We start from the raw sequence: 21,607 nt of genomic DNA on the forward strand, positions 1-21,607 counted from the left end.
CTCATTGATGTGTAGCATTCAATTGTGTGAATATACCACAATTTATTTGTCCATTTTACTGTTGGTGGACATGTGTGTAGTTTTTCATTTTTGGATAATTAGTTATGAACACTTTTGTAATGTCTTTTGGCAACTGTTCACATTTTTAATGTATAACAGAGTGGAAATACTGTGCCTTAATATAGGCATACGTCACTTTAAGTAGATAACTACCAAACAGTTTTCCAAAATGGTGTACCACTTTACACTCCACTGAAGCTATGAGTTTTAGTTGTTCCATGACCTCACCAACATTTGGTATTTGGGTTTTTTTTTGGGGGGGGGGTGGTTGTTGTAGTCACAAGGACGTTTTTCTGTTCTAATCAGGTCTTAAGCATAAATGTATGGTATCTCGTTGTGGTTCTAATTTGCATTTCCCTGATGATAATTAAAATTGAACACTTTTTCTCATGTTTGTTCGTCTTTGGGTATCTTTATTTATGAAGTTCCTGTTAAGTCTCTTGCCCATTTCTCTGTTGTATTATCTGATTTTTTTCCTTATTGATTTGTAGGAATTCTTTATATATTCTAGATAAAAGTCCTTTGTTATATATGTGTATTATAGATATCATCTTTTGCTCTATAGGTTGCCTTTTTACTCTCTTAACTATGTCTTCTGATAAGTTATTAATTTTAAAGTAGTCGAATTTAACAAAAAATTTTCATTTATGTTTAGTGCTTCTTTGTGTCCTGCTAGAAAAATCTTTGCCTGCCTCCAAGGTTTTAAGTTTATTTTGCTGTTTTCTTCCAAACGTGTTTTGTTTTATCTTTCATATTAGCTCTCCAATCCATCTGTAATTAATATTTGTGTATGGTGTGAGATAGAAGGTTAAGATTGCTTATTTTCCATATGGATATCCAATTAACACTGCAGTGCTGTGTCATCTCTATTATAAATTTGTGACTTCCATGTGTGAGTCTGTTCTGGGCTCACTCTTCTGTTCCATTACAACTTTTATTTTTTAAGGAAAGTGGTATTTGTATGGGAAGTTTTTGAGATGAAGGAATTCTAGAGTTAAGAGGAATTACTTTGTTCAACGTAACCTAGGAAGCAGTATTAGGGCATTTATCCTTTAACTAGAAGAATATTATCAGTAATAGAGCCAAGCTTAGGTATCACAACCTCTTAATTTCAAACATACAGAGGGTTGTTTATCTCTAAATTGTTTTGATTATACATGCTAATTAATAAATGATGTTTGAAAATATATAATTATAGATATAGAGATTCTATAATGTATACTGTATATAGATATATAATAAATTATATAAATATATAGATATATAATATAAATTATCTGTACCTATATATAGATTTTATAATGTATACTATATATAAATATATATTGTAAATTCTACGTATCTATATATAGTACACATTTATTACTGTGCCAATATGTTATTTTCATTATAACACACATACAAAATTGGAATTAAAAAGGAAATCATAAGGAAGAAATAGAAATTTTAATACTTTCTTCTTACACCCCTGTGTCAGCCAATATGGGCTGGATTATGTGTACTAACAACCCTCAAATTTCAGTGGCTTAAAACAACATGAGTTTATTTCTCTCATGCTACACGTCCATTATGGTTTGGCTGTAACACTCCTCTGCATTGTTCTTACTCTGGCACCCAGGCTGATGGAGCAGCCACTTTCTGGAAGCTTGCTAGTCCCAGGGACAGAGGGAAACATAATGGGGAATTAGCACTTAAAGCTTCTGCCTAGATGTGACACATGTCACTTCAGCCCACATTTCATTGTCCAGAGCAAGTTACGTGTCCTCACCTAATTGCGAAGAAGAAAAATGCTAACCTTGTGCCCAGGAAAAAAAATCCTATGCAGAGAACTGTGCAGGAGGAGACCTAGAGTATTTTAGACAGTACTAAAAACTATCACCTCTGAAATGACTGATTTCAGAGCACACAGCCCTGGATTTGTGTTTGTCTAAGAAAATAAACACGCAAAGACAAGTCCTTTTAGTTTTTCCATTCCATGTTGTTTTTAAAACCCTACAGTCCTGAGAAATGAGTCTCCTACAACTATAGGCACAGTGGTCTCTCTTGCTTAAAACCCTTCAGTGGTGTCTCTGTACTCATACAACCCAGACACTAAACGGCCTGCAAGCCTACCTTTCAGGCCTCATCTCGTACCACTCACCCCATACCTAAACTATACTGCATTTCAGTTCCTTGAAGGAGACAGGAGACATGCTCCTACTTCTGTCTTGAGTGTGTTTCCTCCCTTTCTCCTTGTTTTTACCTGCTTTAACTGTTAGATCAGACATTTCCTGCAGGAAGTCCTCTGTGACTCCAGGGTAGATAGAGTCCTCTCTTTTCTACAGTCTCATAATACTCTGTACTTTGCTTCTAGAGAAGCTGTTCCAGTTTATAAAATACATTTTTGCACTAAGTTTTCAATCTGTTTCTCCAATTAGTGTGCAAGCTCCAAGTCTGTTTTGCTCACCACTATATGCTACACCTTGTGTTTAGCCTAGTTACTGGCATATAATAGGATGTCATTAAAGACTGAGTTTGGTTATAGTCTTATGTCTGTGACATTTATGTAGTCTATATAGAGAATGTCTGAGACATTTATACAGTCCATAGTGAACGATTTAATAATAAGTTAATCACAAACAAACTTCAAATACACTCTTGCTCCATGCCTCTATATCTTGGGAAGTCTAAGAGATTCCAGAGAAGGAATACTTTTCCCATTCTCTCTGGATTAGAATATACCCTCACTTAAAGTTTCACGTTGTGTTTCTCCTTTTCCCACTTCTAGAGTGATATTTTTACATTAAAGCTGAAAGCCTTACAGTTAGGGGGTATATCACATTTAACATAAATGGCAGTAAAACTACCCAAGTAATGAGTGTATTATATAGACATAGTGAATAAAATAAGCTGTGTGGTATTTAGCTAGGTTTTCCTCTAACTTTCTGAAGATGGTGCTGAATTACCAAAATACAGTGTGATTTATTTTTTGTGATACTTTGCATCAGCAAAAGGGCACATGATATTTGGAAAATGCTTACCTACAAACTCATGTCCCTCACTATTTGTCTTCATTTACATGTGTTGTAGAAAACCTTAGTCTTTCCTGTTTCTCTTTTCAGAAAGAATAACAAATTTGATCACCTTCTTATTTATATGTTTCATTGTGGACTATCGGTTCTCTTCTGCATTTAAAATGCAAATGTTCTAATAGAGATATCTCCCATAATGATAATCTTATTGGTGGGATTGATAGGATGATACAGACATTGTTATCTCTAAGCCTCTGATAGTTGTTTTCCCCATTTTTATTCTAGAAGAGAACCACGGCTTCCCATCAATAAAAAGTAAGATTAAAAGGATCATGAATAAGGATTATATTTGCAGAACCTGTCTATTTTATTCAACAAATGTTTATGAAGTATCTAGTTTGTGCCAGAAGTTGGGGAAACTCAGAAAGAAATGGACACTTTGTATATAGCTTTAAATTTTTGCTTTGAACAATAACATTTTGATAAGAGCTGAGTTTCAGTATTTTGCTGGCTGTGTCACTTTTCTCACCTATAGAAAGGAGATGATAAAAACCCATCTCATAAAGTTCTGTGAGGAGTAAATAAGATAGTGCATATAAAGCACTTATCCCAGTGCCTGACATAGAATAAGCGCTCAGTATGTGTTAGCTGTTATTTACTGTGAGGCTTTGTCCACAGTTAGCTTCTTAACTATTTCTTTTCCTGCGCTTCTTCCTGCTATTTTTCCCATGTTGCCCTCAGAAGTGAATTTCTAAAACGTACATCTTATTGCGTATCACTGCTGCTTTGGTACCATCTCTGTTGTCTCAAGAAGAAAGTCTCAAATACAGGAATGGCATCTGGCACCTTACCATCTGACCCTGACCTTTCTTACCAAACTAGCTTCTGCCTTGGCAGCTTACTGGGTTGCAGCCCAAAAAGGCCACACAAGTTGTAGTCCGCTGCCTTGGCTTATGCTCTTTCTTCTGCCTAGAATTCCTGCTGTAGGCCTCAACCCCTCTTCTCACACTCAACCTGAAGAAGCGATTCTCTATGGGCAACTCAGAGGTCCCTCTCATTCTTCCCAAACAGAATTTTTTGATCCCTGTCATTTATAATTCTTGAGCATTTATCTCATTATTAGAGTTAATGACATGTGTCTTGCTCTCCCACCAGCTTGAGTTCCTTGAGAGCAGAGACCATAACTTATTCATTATTGTATCACTGGAATCTAGTAGGCATGCAGTAAAAACTTGTTGAAATAATGGATTGAAACTTGGTTTAATTTTGTTTTGATTTCAGTGTGTCTTTATTATTCTAGGTTCTGGGCCTTGTCCAAAATATGAGTGTTTTCCAGTGTCCAAAATGTAAACACAAAACTCATATTTTTGGTGCTGATGGTGCAAGGAGACTAGCACGGACCCTTGATCTTGATATTCTAGGTAAGACCACAGGATATTCTTTTGCAAAGAAAATGGCATGGTGATGAAGAATGTCTCAGAAAAGGATGAATTGCTTTTGGCTTTGTGTTTTAAATTTTTAGTATAGCACAGTTCTGTGTGTTAACCTTTCTTTGGCTTTTTGTGATACTTCATTAGTGGAAGGCTTTTTGAATAGGGGGTTTGTTCTGCCAATTATAACTCTTGCTATAGATAAAAACTGCCTATAACTTGAATTTGAGAGGAGAGTTTTGTGGTTTGAGTATTGTGATTTGAAGCCCACATTTTAAATAATGATCCTCAGTTTGTTTGCTACGTTGGGAAGACAGCTCTCAGTGTAAGCAGATATATATACAGAAATACCTGTTCTGTATGTTGTAGCAACCTTTGGAAGTGTCAGTTCTTGGTGTGTATGAAGAAATGCCATCCTGATCAGTTCTGAATTTATTAGTCCTTTTGCTGTAGAAAACAGTATTTTCTGTTTTCTGTAATCTTCTTATATGTAACCTTTTTATTCTGTAATCTTTTTATGCCATGTCTATAAAATATGCCCCTTGAAATTTACACTGTCTATACAGTTCATGTTACTGAATTGAAGGATTCATTAGTGTTTTGAGAAGTAAAATCATGTGTTAAAGGAGCAAAGCACAGATTTTGGATAAAACATGATTTTTAACAAATCCAAAAGCAACTTAATGGACTTTTTAGGAAACATGTTTTGATATTCTACTTATGAGTTGTTGTTTTTATTTTTTCCTTAATTAGTTAATTAATTATTTATTTAATTTTTGGCTGTGTTGGGTCTTCGTTGCTGCCTGCGGGCTTTCTGTAGTTGCAGGGAGCGGGGACTACTCTTCATTGTGGTGCATGGACTTCTCATTGCGGTGGCTTCTCTTGTTGCAGAGCACGGGCTGTAGGCGCCTGGGCTTCAGTAGTTGTGGTGCACAGGCTTAGCTGCTCCATGGCATGTGGGATCTTCCTGGACCAGGGCTCGAACCCGTGTCCCCTGCATTGGCAGGTGGATTCTTAACCACTGTGCCACCAGGGAAGTCCCTACTTACGAGTTTCTGTTCTGAGCAAAGGCAGGTGTTAGATGCTAAATAAGGGAGGCATAGAGTGAATTATTAGTTTAGGGTAGTTAACAATTAAGATCCCTTAAAGATCAAGGAGTTTCAAAACATTCTTTATTATAATTAAGTTTCTAAAAGTTGATGTTAAATGTATTATTGTTTTTATGCATTTGTACTAAAGCAGCTACCACAGTACCAGGTGAATACTAATGATATATTTTGATACATTGTTATAATAGCTACTAATTATATTCTGCAACAGTTTTTCATTTAACCTAGGAAGTTCAATTTCCCAAATCTGCATAATAACATAACAGATTGACATTCACTTATATAATAAAGTAAATGTGTAATTATAATGACGTTATTGAATTATGCTGACAGTATTATAATTCCCTAATTCATGAATGGGTGGTATGATTTTGTAAGTCAGTTATTTAGAATTTGAAACGTGTCTCCTAGAGAAACAGTTTCACATACGGAAGATACATTTTAACCAACAGCTCACAAGTGTAATGAGAAAATCAGAAACACTGATTAGTGATCACAGAAAGTGGGTAATGCTATAGACTGCTGTATCTCAAAGTGTTATGGGAAAAATAATTTAGAGTTCTAATGTGGAACACATCTCCTCCTTTTAATGTCATGGGACCCAGAGGGATGTCCCATGAACTGGAGCAGGGGCTCTGATGATGAAGAGGTTGGAATTGGGAATGAGGAACTGAAATCAGGGAAAGAGCTCTCACAGCCATGGCCTCCTGGATGGGTGAAACCCCCAGGACCCTTTACTGACTCTCTGGCTGCCTCTTATTTTCATCCATGGGGCTGTGTTTCAAATGATTATTTCGTAAAATGGCTCTTCAGAACTTTATCCATATTCACCTACAGGGGCAGTTTGTACATAGTAGTTAAAGCTCTCAGATCATGCCACAGAAACCCCTTTAACTTATGTCTCTGAAATGTGCTTCCTTCAGCCCTAACCCCTCAAAAATACTTTTCAAGGCCAGGCCGAACCTTACCCACTCTCATTACCTTTACTCCTTTTTCTCCTTCTCCATATACGATTGTTAGCCTATTACTGCTCTCACTGTGCCACTGTTTTCTAATAAGGTTTTCCTCTTTCTTGTTCTACCCTTCTGCGGATTGTGAGTCTCTGGAGGGCAGAAGTGATGTCACTAGGTGGCTATAAAACGGAGAAGGTTTTACTTTTTTTTCTTTCATTACTGTAGTAGAAATGAAAGCATTCAGTATTCTTTACTATATAATGGCAGTTCATAAATCAAGAGAAAAAACTTTGCAGGTTTCTAAGTATTTTCTGTAATATCTTCTCCTGCCTGCCCCTGTGATAGCTTCCTACAGTCTAAAGTTGATGTATAGAATAGACATCAAATTTACTGAAAAGCTGGTCTTTAAATGGTTACTGAAGTATTCATGTATTTTGTCTATTGAACTTTTAGGAAAGAGTTAAACAGTTGGTTAAGATCTCAAAATTTGCTGGTAGGAGGAGCATGAAATATCTGTTCCTCCATGTAGCTCATAATATAAATTGTAGTAGGTTTGCAATTTTGTAACACATTCTTCTGCATTATTTCTGTTGCCTGGCATGGTGCTGAATGAATTCTTTATATAAAACACACACACACACGCACACACACATGTTTCAATAACCTTTGGGTGGACTTGGAGTAAGTGTAAGAATGCTGAGTACCATGACAAGTCAACTCTTCTACTCCTTTTATTGCAATTTTTTTTTTTTTTTTGCGGTACGCATGCCTCTCACTGTTGTGGCCTCTCCCATTTTGGAGCACAGGCTCTGGACATGCAGGCTCAGCGGCCATGGCTAACGGGCCTAGCCGCTCCGCGGCATGTGGGATCTTCCCAGACCGGGGCACGAACCTGTGTCCCCTTCATTGGCAGGCGGACTCTCAACCACTGCGCCACCAGGGAAGCCCTACTGCATTTTTAATGTCAGCCTTTTGAAAGGCTTCATTTGTGATGGTGTGGTAGAAAGAGTCAATTGGATGATGGATCAGAGCATTTTTCCTCTAAATCCTACTACCTAATATATCCTCAGGGAAGACACATACCCTCTCTGACCTCAAGTCTGTATATTGGGGGTTCTTATATATTTTCTGAGAGCTCATCAAGCTCACAAGTTGTATATAATGCTACATAGATTAATACATAGTAAAAGAAAAATAATTCTCTCTGATAAAGAGGCAGACAGTTGAAATAACAGGTCTGGCCTAATTTTCAGCAGTTCTGTTAGCTCAGTCATCTGCCATCAGGAAGATTATTTTGTTGGCTTTTTTTAAACTACTTTGCCACCCCATCTTTTCCTCTTCAGTTTCCTCTTATTATGTGGCAAAATATGTCTATATCAGTTATTACAGGGAGAAAAATTTACAGATGTCTTCCAGGCCATTTGTTGCTGAAGGACTTCCAGCAAAGAATAAATCAGAGGCCTTACTCTATGATTGGCTGCCACACTGCTTTCATATATACATATGTGATCATGGAACTGCCCTCAAATGGAATATTTTGCCCCTAATTTTCATTTGAAATTTGTTTTTCAGAGATTTAGCGATTTGAGGATAGTCATAACTCAAGTTGATTTGAGTTGATTTGTTTCTTTCTGCAATTCAAAGAATTAAATTCTAAAAGCCAATATAAACTTTTGCGGTACTAATGGATATCTGGTGGGCTCTTTTAGGAGACATTCCCTTACATCTTAATATACGGGAAGCTTCAGATACAGGCCAGCCGATTGTGTTTTCACAGCCTGAAAGTGATGAGGTAAGTTATATTTCTAAATATGTATTTTAATTTCTTTTCACAGGATATATACTTTTTGATGTATAGAAAGAAAGTTGGGGAGATCAAGTTTGTCTATTTGGAATATATATGTTAAACAAAGATTAGTTAACTTATCCAAAGTATCTTTAAGTTACTATTTTATATGGTAGACATACCAGTGCTGACTCTGAATTATCAACTGGACACGTTCACCTACAAAGAATTGTCACCCAACCAGTTTTTTCATGAAGAACACGAACAGTAAGAGCTTGTAGAGTTCTTATGTTGCTGGCTAGCAGTATCTAACTGCCCGAGGTTATTATATTTCAGTATTAGAAGTTCATCTGATTGTTGGGAGAAGGAAACCTAATACAAGAAAATATTGAGTCGGATATAGGGAAACTGTATAAACCTTTAGAGACGGGATTTTCATTGCATTTATTTTAATAAATAAGATTGAGGAGCTGAGGTGGGAAAACTAGTAGTGTTTCATTAGCTAATATCATTGGGGATACAGTTGATAGATTTTCAAATATTGCTGAAGCTTAATGCCTTTAAGCATAAATTCTTTAATTTTACTCCTTTTTAAAATAGAAATAAAATCATCCATATATATCTCTTCTTTCCTAAGTAGCACTTGCTATTTAAGTTTGAAAGTGAGCCATCATCTGGTACATCAGTTTTGATGTCGTTTTTGTGCTCCTTTGCCAAGCAGCCCCAATCAGTCTTCTAGCAGTTTCTTTTTTTCCCTTATGTAATGAGTATAACTTTATAGTACCATTATTTTGTCTGTCCATAACTACTACCCCTTTTATTCTAGTTTGCTTCCTCTAATCCCATGTGAACTGGAAAATAAAAGAGCCAAGCTTGGTTAGAGCTGTGAATAAAGTAAGGGCAAAACTGACAGTCAGGAGCCTCAGATTGGTAAAGTAGTTTCATTCTGAATTATCTCTTTTAGGTGCCCAGAGCTCCTTTCTCTTTCTTAAGGGTTGTCAGTTATGATATAGGTGATTGAGTTGCTGGGAATATGATCTCTGAGTAAATGCAATGTAGTACTTATCATTGTTTTTCTTTTCTCTGCCTTTTAGGTAATAAACATTAAATTTCCTTTTCAGTCTTTTCTTAGAAATCTTTTGGATAAGCAAAACCCATAACCTTTTATTGCTTTCATAGTTGAAGTCTGGCAATCCCAACTACCATAGGTGTACTTTATGCAGTGAATGAAAAGTTGTATGAAAATTGAGGGTTTTTAAATTACACACTTTTAAATGCTTCCTGAGAACAGACAATTTAAAGACATTCTGTGGTGAATACAAATAATTACCTACTAGTTTAATTCAATTATGAACTTACGTTTTTAAATATTTTCCCACCTGTCCATTATTGCTTTTTTCTTTGAGATTCTCCAAAAGCAAGAAACATTTCAAAAAGTTAAAGGAATGTAATATAACAGAGAACATATAGCAACCATCAAAAGGTAATATGATTTAAAACTCTAAACAACAGTGTTTGTAGAGTTTGTTGGAGTTACATGTTTTTAAAATCTCATTTACATTTACGTAAACATTAGACCTATTATTTTACTGTTGCTGGGTGACATTTATGGGAATGTGAGCAAGCTGCCTCTTTGGGGTTTAAGTTAGATTTGATTTGGTGAGGTCTCTGCTAAAGTAGTGAGAATTTCATGCACCACATTGTCAGCCTTACATGTGAAGACTTCTGCCTTATATATGAAGACTTCTGAGCAATTTTAAGATTTAGACATGTCCATGAAAAGGAAAAAAAATGGAGCCTTGTATTTAATTTGTTTTCATGGAAGTTATTGCTTCCTACTCTTAGATTGCAGACATTCATTATTATTAACCACTTTCCTAATAATAATAGCAGTTAGAGTATGCTAGACACTGTTAGACATTTATATACTTTCTATGCTCACAAGAACTTAATGTAATATATAAATAGTCCGCATTTTGCAGGTGAGGAAACCGAGGCTCATAGAAGCTAAATAGGTGTCCCAAGGTCACAGAACTAATAAATGGCAAGATGTGATTAAAAGGCAAGTCTGTTCCTTCCAAATATTGTCCTCTTTCCATTGTATCACCTTCTGGGTCCTCTACTAATAGCTATGATTTCCTCAATTCCCTCTAAGACGTGAGTACAGTACTTGAGTGTATTAAATACAATATATTATTTGATTCTCATAGCACATTTGTGAGATATGTATGATAATCTCCATTTTTCAGATGAAGAAGCGAGATTCATTTATAGTAAGGAATTTGTCTAAGGTAGTACTAGAGGCTATTTCCACACTCAGCTCTGAAACCATAGCCCATGTATCCTCTTCCTGGTGCAGTATCTGCTTCCCTTCCTAGTTAATTGTAAGATTACTTCAGTGTCTCTCTATTGTGTATATGTAGGCTAGCTTTCAGTTCACCTCCTTTTCATATCACAGAGATCTAGAGAAGAGGGTGGGCACACTCTGCCCCTCAGGTCCCACTGGTGTGCACAACCACAGGGCATAATACAGAGAGGATCCTAACCTGGGTCTGAGAATCCCATGAAGTTATATCCAGAATGTTTGAGTGTGCATTTTTCTGGGGAATTGAGCAAGGGCTCTATTAGATTCTCAAAGAGGTCTCTGCATGAAAGGAAAAGCATTAATCTGTATTAGCCTGGGGTTTCATTTAAGAAGAATGCCACTTTCTAAGTGTGACCTTAGGCAAGTTCCCTCATGTCTCTGAACCTTTCTCTCCATCTGTAAATTGTTATCATAATGAGAAGGATTAAATGAGATGATAATGTGAAAATACTTTGAAAAATGCCAAGTAGAATACAACTATGAGTATTTATGTCTTCTGAAATGTTCTGTATAAGATGCTATAGCAATAAATGTCTTTCTCCTGCCCTTTATCAAGGGATTGAGTCCATTTTTGCCCTTCCCCTTACGTAGCTTCAAGTAAATGTCACTCTTTGGTGGCATCTAAAAATCAGAGCAGAATTTGAATCAGGAGATATGGGTAGAGTTCTCAGCTCAGCATTAAAGATTTAGATATTAGCATTAAAGTCCTAGATATTAGGAAGCTGTTGCTGAGTCCTGGAATCAGGATCCTTCTGGTTATTCTTATGGTGAATCTTACCTCCTGATAATCCCCTTCCCTTTTGCCCTATGAACTTAAATGGAAATATGCTCTCAGAAGCTGGTCACAGCCCTCTGAACAAATTCTACCATATGCATGGAAGCTTAGTGCCCATTCTACCTGCATGTCTTCATTTAAAGAATGAAGGAAGTGTTTACTTGCCAACGTGATAAACTTCTGCAAAAGTTAATGGGACGGAATATGCAAAAGTATTTGTTAATAGTTAGCCCCTTAGATTGATACTTTTTATTGTTTGCTTTTAGGGGTTTACTACAGGCAAATTTATTAACAAGTAAAAGTTTCATCTTTAGCTTTCTGTCTTCTTTCTAATTCTACCTTCTCTTCTCCATCTTCCATCACTCCCTCCTCTCAGCACCAGGTTCCAGGGCTCTCATTCTCTGCCCATAAAATCTTTTAAAATTAGGCATTAGGGATTTAACTCTCCCAGTAATATTTAACTTTCAGAAGAGACAAACACTAAGAACACAGTGATTAATCGAAAGGTATGAAATGTGCTGACTTTGAGGCATAATTGGAAAAGTTGGGAAGGGTTACAGTACCAATTAAAAAGCTCCATCAGGGCTTCCCTGGTGGCTCAGTGGTTGAGAGTCCGCCTGCCGATGCAGGGGACACGGGTTCGTGCCCCGGTCCGGGAAGATGCCACATGCCGCGGAGCGGCTGGTCCCGTGAGCCATGGCCGCTGAGCCTGCGCGTCCGGAGCCTGTGCTCCGCAACGGGAGAGGCCACAACAGTGAGAGGCTCACGTACCGCAAAAAAAAATAAAAATAAAAAGCTCCATCAGGCTTCTGCCTACTCAGCCAAAGGTCAGAACCTTCTGCATATGTGCACCACTGAGGAAAGGGGAGTAATTGAAACTCCAAATATTAGTAGTGTAAAATAGCCAGAGAAAGCAATAGAGGAAGGGAGAGAAAGTGGACACTTTAGGATTCAGAACTCTTAAATTCAATAGCATTTCCTCTTGTTTGTGTAATTATAATTGTTCATTCAACTATATCTACCTTTTGCCTTTGATTGAGTCCGGGACACAGTGATGGACTCATGATTGACTATTAATTTTGTGGTTTCATTCTTTTTGTCAAGTAAAAATCTTAATATTGATGTGTTAAAAAGTGTGCTATAAGATATTCCTGGTAAAGACTTTTAAATGTAAATAGAAACTTTATTATCTTATAATTTCTACATTATTACCTCATAGTCCTAATATGAAATGACTGTGAATGGAAAATTAGAACTTCAAATATTTAAAAACAAAGACAAAGGGAAAAGCTCACCATAAAACTTCTGCACTTTGGTTGCCATCCAGTTCCTTTACTTGATAATGACAGAGCAGACAAATAAGATCTAGCTGTATTATCTGTGTCTCTAGATGGCCCAATGAAAGATCTTGAATAGGAGAGAAGGGTTAGTTCATGTAGAGTTGAGTTGATGAGAAAGAGAGTATTAATAGTCTGAGAAATCTAAATCATAGTTTTTACATATGACATGTATATGTTTGCTTTTCCTAGTTGTGGATTAAACAGAAGGAAGGGATTTAATTTACTTATTCCTCAGGCAGAAAAAGTGTCCAAAAGGATATGTTAATATGAGCTCTTCAATGAGATTGTAAATTACTTGAGGACATAATAGTAATAATAGTAACCACTAGTATTTATTATTTGCTTCTTATATTCCAGTACTTCACATAGTTTATTCTTACTTAATATGCCCCCAAGCCCTTTGAGGTAGATACTATTATTATAACCATTTTACACGTATGGGAACTGAGCCTAGAAGGGTTAATTAACTTGCCCAGGGCCAGTGTTAATAAGTAATGGAACCAGGATTTTAAACCATACCTATCTGATCTCAAGGCCCCACCTCTTCACCAGTGAGCACTTCTGCCTCCCTTTTTTATTGTTACCTCCCACAGATTTCCCGAAACGATGCATTGCACACAATAAGAACCAAAAAGTATTTGTTGAAATGATATTGCACTGGTTGAAAAAATTCAATCTCAACAGTTTTGTGGAAATTGAAACTGTTAAACTAAGCACTTTTAGTGGTTTCTCAGCAAATAAAAATCTAACCATTGCTTTGAGTGTGATATATTGAAAGTTTAAGCTTAGAGATAGTCCATTAAAAAGCAAAGGTTAAATGTAGCAAAGTTGATTATTATGGAATCATTCAGTATTTTGTGCAGTCAGATAGGTTTATGTCTCTAATTTAACATAAGTTAGAACTAAGATTATAGAATGATATGGCCTCAGCTTGCCTTAGTGAGCTTTAAATTTTCATTGTAAAATATTAGGCTTTAAACACCTAGAAAAGCTACTGGGAGATAAAAGGTATTTATAAAGATGCATGTGTTAGCATACAGTATTTGTTTTTCTCTTTCTGACTTACTTCACTCTGTATGACAGACTCTAGATCCATCCACCTCACTACAAATAACTCAGTTTCATTTCTTTTTATGGCCAAGTAATCTTCCATTGTATATATGTGCCACATCTTCTTTATCCATTCATCTGTCGATGGTCACTTAGGTTGCTTCCATGTCCTGGCTATTGTAAATAGAGCTGCAATGAACACTGTGGTACATGACTCATTTTGAATTGTGGTTTTCTCAGGGTATATGCCCAGTAGTGGGATTGCTGGGTCATATGGTAGTTCTATTTGTAGTTTTTTAAGGAACCTCCATACTGTTCTCCATAGTGGCTGTACCAAATCACATTCCCACCAACAGTGCAGGAGGGTTCCCTTTTTTCCATACCCTCTCCAGCATTTATTCCTTATAGGTTCTGATGAACCTAGGGGCAGGACAGGAATAAAGATGCAGACATACAGAATGCACTTGAGGACACGGAGAAGGGGAAGGGGAAGGCTGGGACGAAGTGAGAGAGTAGCATTGACATATATACACTACCAAATGTAAAACAGATAGCTAGTGGGAAGCAGCCACATAGCAGAGAGATCAGCTCGGTGCTTTGTGACCACCTAGAGGGGTGGGATAGGGAGGGTGGGAGGGAGACGCAAGAGGGAGGGGATATGGGGATATATGTATAGCTGATTCACTTTGTTATACAGCAGAAACTAACACACCATTGTAAAGCAATTATACTCCAATAAAGATGATTTAAAAAAAAAGATGCATGGCTGAAAATCAGCACTTTTAGATTTAAGAGAAATATTTCTTTATAAAATATGTTATTTCCATTTTTAAACAAAGTCTGTTGTTTCTGTTAACTATAGCAGAGACTGAAACCATTTTTAGATAGAGCATTATGATTAGAATTACTTGTAGTTTGGATTTACTGTTTAATATGTAATGTGGTAGAAGGAGCTGGGCTTTGGAGTCAGGCGGACCCACGTGTGAATGTTCTCCAGCCTGCTGACTTTGTGACTTTGAGCAGACAACTCCAGGTTCTTCATCCACATTGAACCAATGGTGTTTATTTTACATAAGTGAGATTACTTATGAGATTACATAAATGAGATTACTTATACTAGTACTTGGTATAGTATGTACTCAGTAAAAACGTATAAGGCCTTATTCATGTTTTGAGAGCTATTCTTTAAAAAAAAAAAAAAAGGACGCAAATGAAATTTTAACAGTTTCCTGGTAAAATAAAGTATAATTCAACTATTAGGGATTGAACATAGTTGTTGTTTTTTTCAGTGATCTGACATAGGTATTGTTTATTGACATAGGTGTTGAGTTACAGAGGTGTGTTCAGTGTGTACAGTTTCACTGATCTGTGCACTTAGGACCAGTGCATGTATTTAAAAAATTTTTTTAAATATGTATCACCAATGAAAAAGTAGCATTTGAAAGTAGATTTATGTGTAATGTCCTTACACTGTCAAGGTAGATCTTAAAGGAACTAAATAGAATTACTCTCTGATTAGTTTTTAAATTATACTGATGTTTCTAGGTTAAAAACTGACAAATATTAAATATACAACTTCCAAACAAAAGGGGTCAAGTTTATACTTATTTTTAAAAGTTAGTGGAAAATAAGTTAGCATAGCTTGAATAAGAAATTAAACCAGGTCTTTTGGAGAGACCACAAAAGCTTGATAAATACAAACCCAAATATATCAATTATTAATATTATAAATAACCAATTGCTCCTTTTAAAGTCAAACATTTCTGACTATAATCATTGGATTTTTTTTCAAGAAGTAGAGCCAAAATATAAGATTTAAAGTAGTAACGTGAAACATATATTTTATGTTTCAGCAATGAAACAAGTAGCATAGCAGTATACATACAGACAACATACACTTAAAGATTTGTCATTATTGTAATTAGTGTCACTTAAAATTTTCATAATGAACAATTTTCCAACATGTTGATTGAGAGATAACAGACATGACTGGCTTTTTTCACCACCCCCCAGGGGGGAAATGTAAGTAACCTTTTTTTTTTTTTAACATATATATGTATCTATTCTTTTTCAAATTCTTTTCAGAATATTGAGCAGCATTCCCTGTGCTATACAATAGCTCCTTGTTTATATGTATATGTATATATACATATGTATCCACAGATACAGGTACATATACACACACACAAATATGTGTGTGTGTATATACATTTTTTGTTCTTTCTTTATGATCTTAATATGTGGCAAATATTTAAGTTTCTGGTGTGAGTTACAAATATGGGTTTCTCTTTGTGGCACAGGATTTTATATATATATATATATATATATATTATATCAAAATTCTTTTGTTTTTCAAATTGCTGATTTCTTAATACATTGTATCAACTTCATAATGTAAATACAGAGAGGTCTATATTAAAATATTTCCCCCAATGGAGGAAATATTTACTTTCAAGCATAGTTTTAAAACATCAAGATGTGTGAAACACAGTTAAACGCTTCATCAAGTCAGGGTGAAGAAGACTCAAACAGTCCTTTTACCATGCGGAGTCAGGGAGCTGGTCAGCCTGGGTTCAGAGCCCAGCTCATCTCACACTAGCTGTGATGCTGTGGACAAGACTCTTCACCTTTCACGGTCTTGGTTTTCTTGTCTATAAAGTGGGAACCGTGACAGAATTTACCCCTTAGGGTAACTTGAGGATAGATGAAATAATACTTGGCAGATATTAAGTACTCAAGTAAAATTTAGCTCTTACCATTACTTCCAGTAGTAGCAGTAGTAGTACCAGTAGTATTAGCAGCGGCGGCGGCGGCGGCAGCAGCAGCAGCAGTAGTAGTAGTAGTAGTAGTAGTAGTAGAAGTAGAAGTAGAAGTAGTATGTATACAATGGTAAACGTATAAATGTATAACTTTCTGGTTCTAGAAAATCTTACTATTGTCTTACAGTTACTTTTTATAGATAAGATAGGAGAAATAAGTAGTATTTACATTTCAATTGTTTAAAACCTTAAAATGCAAATGCCATGACCATTGTTCTAACTGGACTGTGCAGGCATTAGGTTAGTTGTGGCCCACTTAGCACCTGGGAGCTGCTTTTCGTGTTCTGTTGTACTGGGGTGCCAGAGATGAAGAGTATGACAACTGATTCCAGGAATTCTTGCGTGGTACTTAAATCTCACCAAATGGAGGAGCCTAGGGGTGCTTGGTGCTGGTATTAGACACCATTGTCAGAGAGAATAAAGAAAATACTTTCTGAAGATAAACATAGGGTGGTAATAGATAGCCTTTTCAAAAATGACTAATAGCCCTTATGCCAAAGAAGTTTGGCAGTATCTAACTCAAGATATCAATTTGTCAGAAGAGGAAGGTGTAAGTCTTCTGCAGCTAGACTGGGTTGCTAGTTTGCTGACACAGGAGTTAGAGTTTGAAAAACAGTAATTGCTGCTACTAAATATTTTTTTTGGAAAGTCCCCTTCCAAATAATCTAAACCCCTTTCTCCCCTGCCCTACATGCAGTGTTCACAGCAGTATCTTGTAACTATTGAGTTTCCTCATCTCATTCAGCCTTTCTACTATTCAATTCAGTAGACAGCTATGGCAAACAGTTTGTGAGTCATTTGATGTCTACTAGGGAGAAATGTAGAACAAACAAATCTGTTCTTTTCCAGGCCAAAGCCTACCTGAGGATTGCTACCGAAGTGGTAAGAAGATTGCCACCACCTCCAGAGTGATTCCCCAAGTGTCTTGGAAATCCGCCTGGTGCTTGACAGTAAGACCTTTGGAAATCAGCAGTGTGGTGGTGAAATCTACAGAAATAATAGCAATCATAGTTGTTTTCTTGTATTTCTAAAGAAATAATGTCTTATCTTCAAATTTGATTTCCTAAACAATGACTTAACAAAGTTTTTACATACCGATGCTTACTGCTACATTTAGGAATTGTTTTGCAAGCTGTTGTGTACCAGCTTCACAGAACTGCATTTTATTTTATTGAACTACCCCTTAAGGAATCACGAGTTTATATTACAAGCCCAACCTTCAGTTCAGGAGAGAACTGTGCTCTTTTTGCAGGACTACAGAGTTAAAGAATTTACTGAATATGAGTATGGATGTTAAGTGTGACATCTCTCCATCAGGCAGTTTGGTCTGGGTTTGAATCCTGCCTCTAGTACTATCTTGGACACATTCTTGTTCCAGATAAACCTCTACTTCTTCATCTGGACTAGACTCTCCCCTAGACTTAATAAATCTCAATCTCCAGGGGTGGAGTCTGGACATGTGTGTTTTTAACAAGATCATAATGATTCTGATTATGATGGCAATACTAATAATAATAACTAACATTTATCAAGTGTTTTCTCGTGTCCTTATAGTTAACCTTTCATTCATATGAGTGGGGTACTGTTGTTATTTCCACTTTACAGATGGGGAAACTGAGATATGGGAAAGTTAACTGTCTTCCTGAAGGTTACTGTCTAGCAAGTGGAGGTTTGAACTTGGGCAGTTGGATACTGGATCCTTCCTTTTGTACACCAAAGGGCATTTGTTTATTTCAAAAGAGGAATAGGATTATAGTATTCAGAATTTCCTCAAACTTATTTGACCATGAACTCTCCCAACCTCCCCTTTAGGAGCATTTCTTGGAGTTCATATTTCAAAGAATACACCTGGAAAAGCATCTTGTCTGATTGAGGCTGAGAGAGAGAGAGAGAGAGAGAGAGAGAGAGAGAGAGAGTGTGAGTGTCAGTCAAGAGTTCCCAAGGTTATAAAGCTGCAAGTACTGATAAGAGTCATTAGTTAATCCTTACTTACAAGGAGGTGGTCTGTGACCTTTGGCAAATGCCTGAGTTCCTTTGCTCTATAGTTAAGCAGCCAGAAAATTAGGTAAAGAGTTACATGTCATTATAAACATGTTTTTGCACACTTATGCTCCCATAAAAAACTGTGCATGGATGTTTATAGCAGCTTTATTTGTAAGAGCCAAAACAACCCAGAGTTTTCCAATGGGTGAATGGTTAGAAAAACTGTGGTATATCCATACCATGGAATACTACTCAGCGATTAAAAAAAACAAACTATGGATACATGCAACAACCTAGATAAATTCCAGATAATTAGGCTGAATGAAAAAGCTAATCCGAAAAGGTTTTGTACCATATGATTCAATTTATAAAACATTCTTGAAATGACAAAATTATAGAAATGGAGAGCAGGTTAGTGGTTTCCAGGGGTTAAGGAGGGGATTGGTGATGGGGGAGGGAATTGTGTTTGTGGCTATACAAAGGCAACATCAGAAATCCTTGTGAGGATGGAAATGCTCTGTATCATGACCGTACAGATGTCAGTATCTTGGTTGTGAAATTGTGCAACAGCTTTGCAAGATGTTACCATTGGAGGAAATTGGGTAAAGGGCACAATGGAATCTCTCTGTATCATTTCTTACAGCTGCATGTGAAGCTACAATTATCTCAGAATAAAAATAAGAGTATAATTTTAAAAAGCAAACTTGCGCTGCTGTGTCTGAACTGAAATCTCCTGGACCAAATTATCCATGCTAATTAAAATCATGAATAAAAGTATTTGTGGACACACAGTAATCATCATTCATCACTCTGAAAAGGAAGTAACTTTAAGTTGTAGATATGTATTTGTATTTTATTGTCTTTTTGGAAGAAGGCCAATGTAGATAATCATTGAGTATTTCTAAATACGAAAAAGCAAGTAACTGAACCAAGCTTGACTTTACCTGGAAAAAGAATAATTTAAATAAGGTCCAGAGGTGCTTAAAGTTGTGTACCAGAATTTAATACATCTCATGGAGAAACGGGAAAGATAGACTTCACTCATAAATATACAACTTAGAGAAGATTCACATATATAATCACCTGCTCCCTTCTCCCTCACTTACTAGTCTCTGCAGATGCTTCCAGGAAAGCCACTGAAACAAATTGTGGTTGGGGTTTATACCCAGGTTTAAAAGTGGAGGAGGGGAAAGTAGGTTTAAGAGCAAGAATGAAGCTTATTCTAAAGTTTTTGCCCCTGGTAGCCTTTGCTAAGCTTCAGAGAGCTGACTTCAAATAGACTATCAAGCATAGCTAGCCTGCCTGTTGCTAGGAGTAATATTTATTTCCTCATTCTTCACATTTCCACAGAGTGTAGAGAATTTCCATTCCCCTGTCCAGGAGGGAAAGGCAAGCTCCCCCACTCACTCCATCCTGGGGAAAGAGGAGTGACTCATGGGCAAATTTCTTTATATCTGTGTTTCTTTGATTTCAGCCAAATCCTGAGCTTTCTGAGGTAGGCTACAGGAAAGCCTGAAGCTGTCCACCTCTGCCTTGGACTTGGGTAATAAGCAAGTCCATCTAATTTAGAGGTAGGGTATTTGGTAGCCCATTGTGGTCACATACCCTCTAATCCAGCTTTTTGTCAGTAATAAAGCTAATTTTTTTTTGAACCATTATCTGGATTCTATGTCTCTCAGTTCCAAACAGGGGAAGAATCCCCCCAACCAGACTCCAAGGAAACACAAAATGCCTTTCTAGAATCCTATAAAGTTAGAACTGAACAATATATTTCAGATAAGTCCACCACTCTATTTGAAGCACCTCTAGTAAAAAATAAGTTCATTAATGGCCACAAGTTTTTTTGGAGGGGAGGAGGGAGAGTGAAGGGAGGTTATTATGATGTATACTACATATGCAGTAAAGCACAGAAGACATAAATATACAGGTCAATTAATTATCTACAAAGTGAACACCCATGTAACTACCAGCTAGGTTAGGGAGTAGACCACAACAAGCATCCCCAAAGCCCCAGTGTTTTCCTTCACAATCACTATCCTCTTCTTCCCTTACAAAGTTAACAACAAACTGATGTTTTAGCATCTAAGTCTGTACCCTTAAACATTATAGTTTTGCCTGGTTTTTTGAAATTTATATTAAATGGAACTATACAGTATTTTGCTCTATATTAACTGCTTTTATTTTGCTCTATACTGACTGCTTTTGTTCTGTATTTTATTTCTGAGATGCACGTCTATTGTTGCATATAGCTGTGCTTTATTCATATCCTTTGCTGTAGAGAATCCCATTGTTTGAATAAACAACTTACCATTCCACTGTCTAAATGGATATTTGCATTGATTCCAGTGTTTTACTATTACAAATAATGCTGCTCTGAACATTCTTGTATATATTTTCTTGGTGTTCATGTGCTTGAATTTCTGTTGAGTTATTTCTGGGAGTGGAATTACTGGTAGTTGTTTAGTGGTATCTCATTGTGGTTTTAACTTGCATTTCCCTGATTACAAATGAAGTTAAGCACCTTTACATACAGTTATTGGTTAATTAAATATCTTCTTGTGTTCAGTACCATTCAAATTTCTTGCCCATTTTTCTAACGTGTTGTTGGAGCATGTATATATTCTTATATTGTTGATATGAATCCTTGTCAGTTCTATGTGTTGCAGATATCTTTCCCCCTCTATGACTTGCCTTTCACTCTCTTAATGGTATCTTTTGATAAACAAAGGATCTTAATCTTAGTGTATTCAAATTTATCATTATTTTCCTTTATGATTGTTGATTTTTTTTATATATACCTCAAAGTCATGAAGATATTACCCTATATTAACTTGTAGAAGCGATTGAGTTGTTTTGCCTTTTACGTTTTGTTCTACTGTCCATGTGGAATTGGCCTGTTGGTTATTAGGTGCGGTGGGTGTAAGTT

The 21,607-nt window shown here is 36.4% G+C and overlaps 1 protein-coding gene across 5 annotated transcripts in view; it reads left to right on the top strand.

The window, feature by feature from the left end:
- The window catches only part of NUBPL (nucleotide binding protein like), a 253,697-nt gene extending 232,706 nt beyond the window's left edge, over positions 1-20,991 (top strand). For 4 of the 5 annotated variants that reach the window (XM_029238237.1, XM_029238234.1, XM_029238235.1 and 1 more), the window contains 3 exons: positions 4,372-4,492; positions 8,273-8,355; positions 17,548-17,783. In XM_029238237.1, coding sequence (XP_029094070.1) covers positions 4,372-4,492; positions 8,273-8,355; positions 17,548-17,610 — 267 coding nt within the window. In that variant the 3' untranslated portion in view covers positions 17,611-17,783. Of the gene's footprint in view, positions 1-4,371; positions 4,493-8,272; positions 8,356-17,547 lie in introns of all 5 variants that reach the window. The other variant, XM_029238233.1, reaches the window with a different exon arrangement.
- Positions 20,992-21,607: the final 616 nt, after the last annotated feature.

Source organism: Monodon monoceros, unplaced genomic scaffold (assembly GCF_005190385.1).
Source record: "Monodon monoceros isolate NGI ecotype Baffin Bay Population unplaced genomic scaffold, NGI_Narwhal_1 Super_Scaffold_21, whole genome shotgun sequence".
In the NCBI taxonomy this organism is placed as follows: domain Eukaryota; kingdom Metazoa; phylum Chordata; class Mammalia; order Artiodactyla; family Monodontidae; genus Monodon; species Monodon monoceros.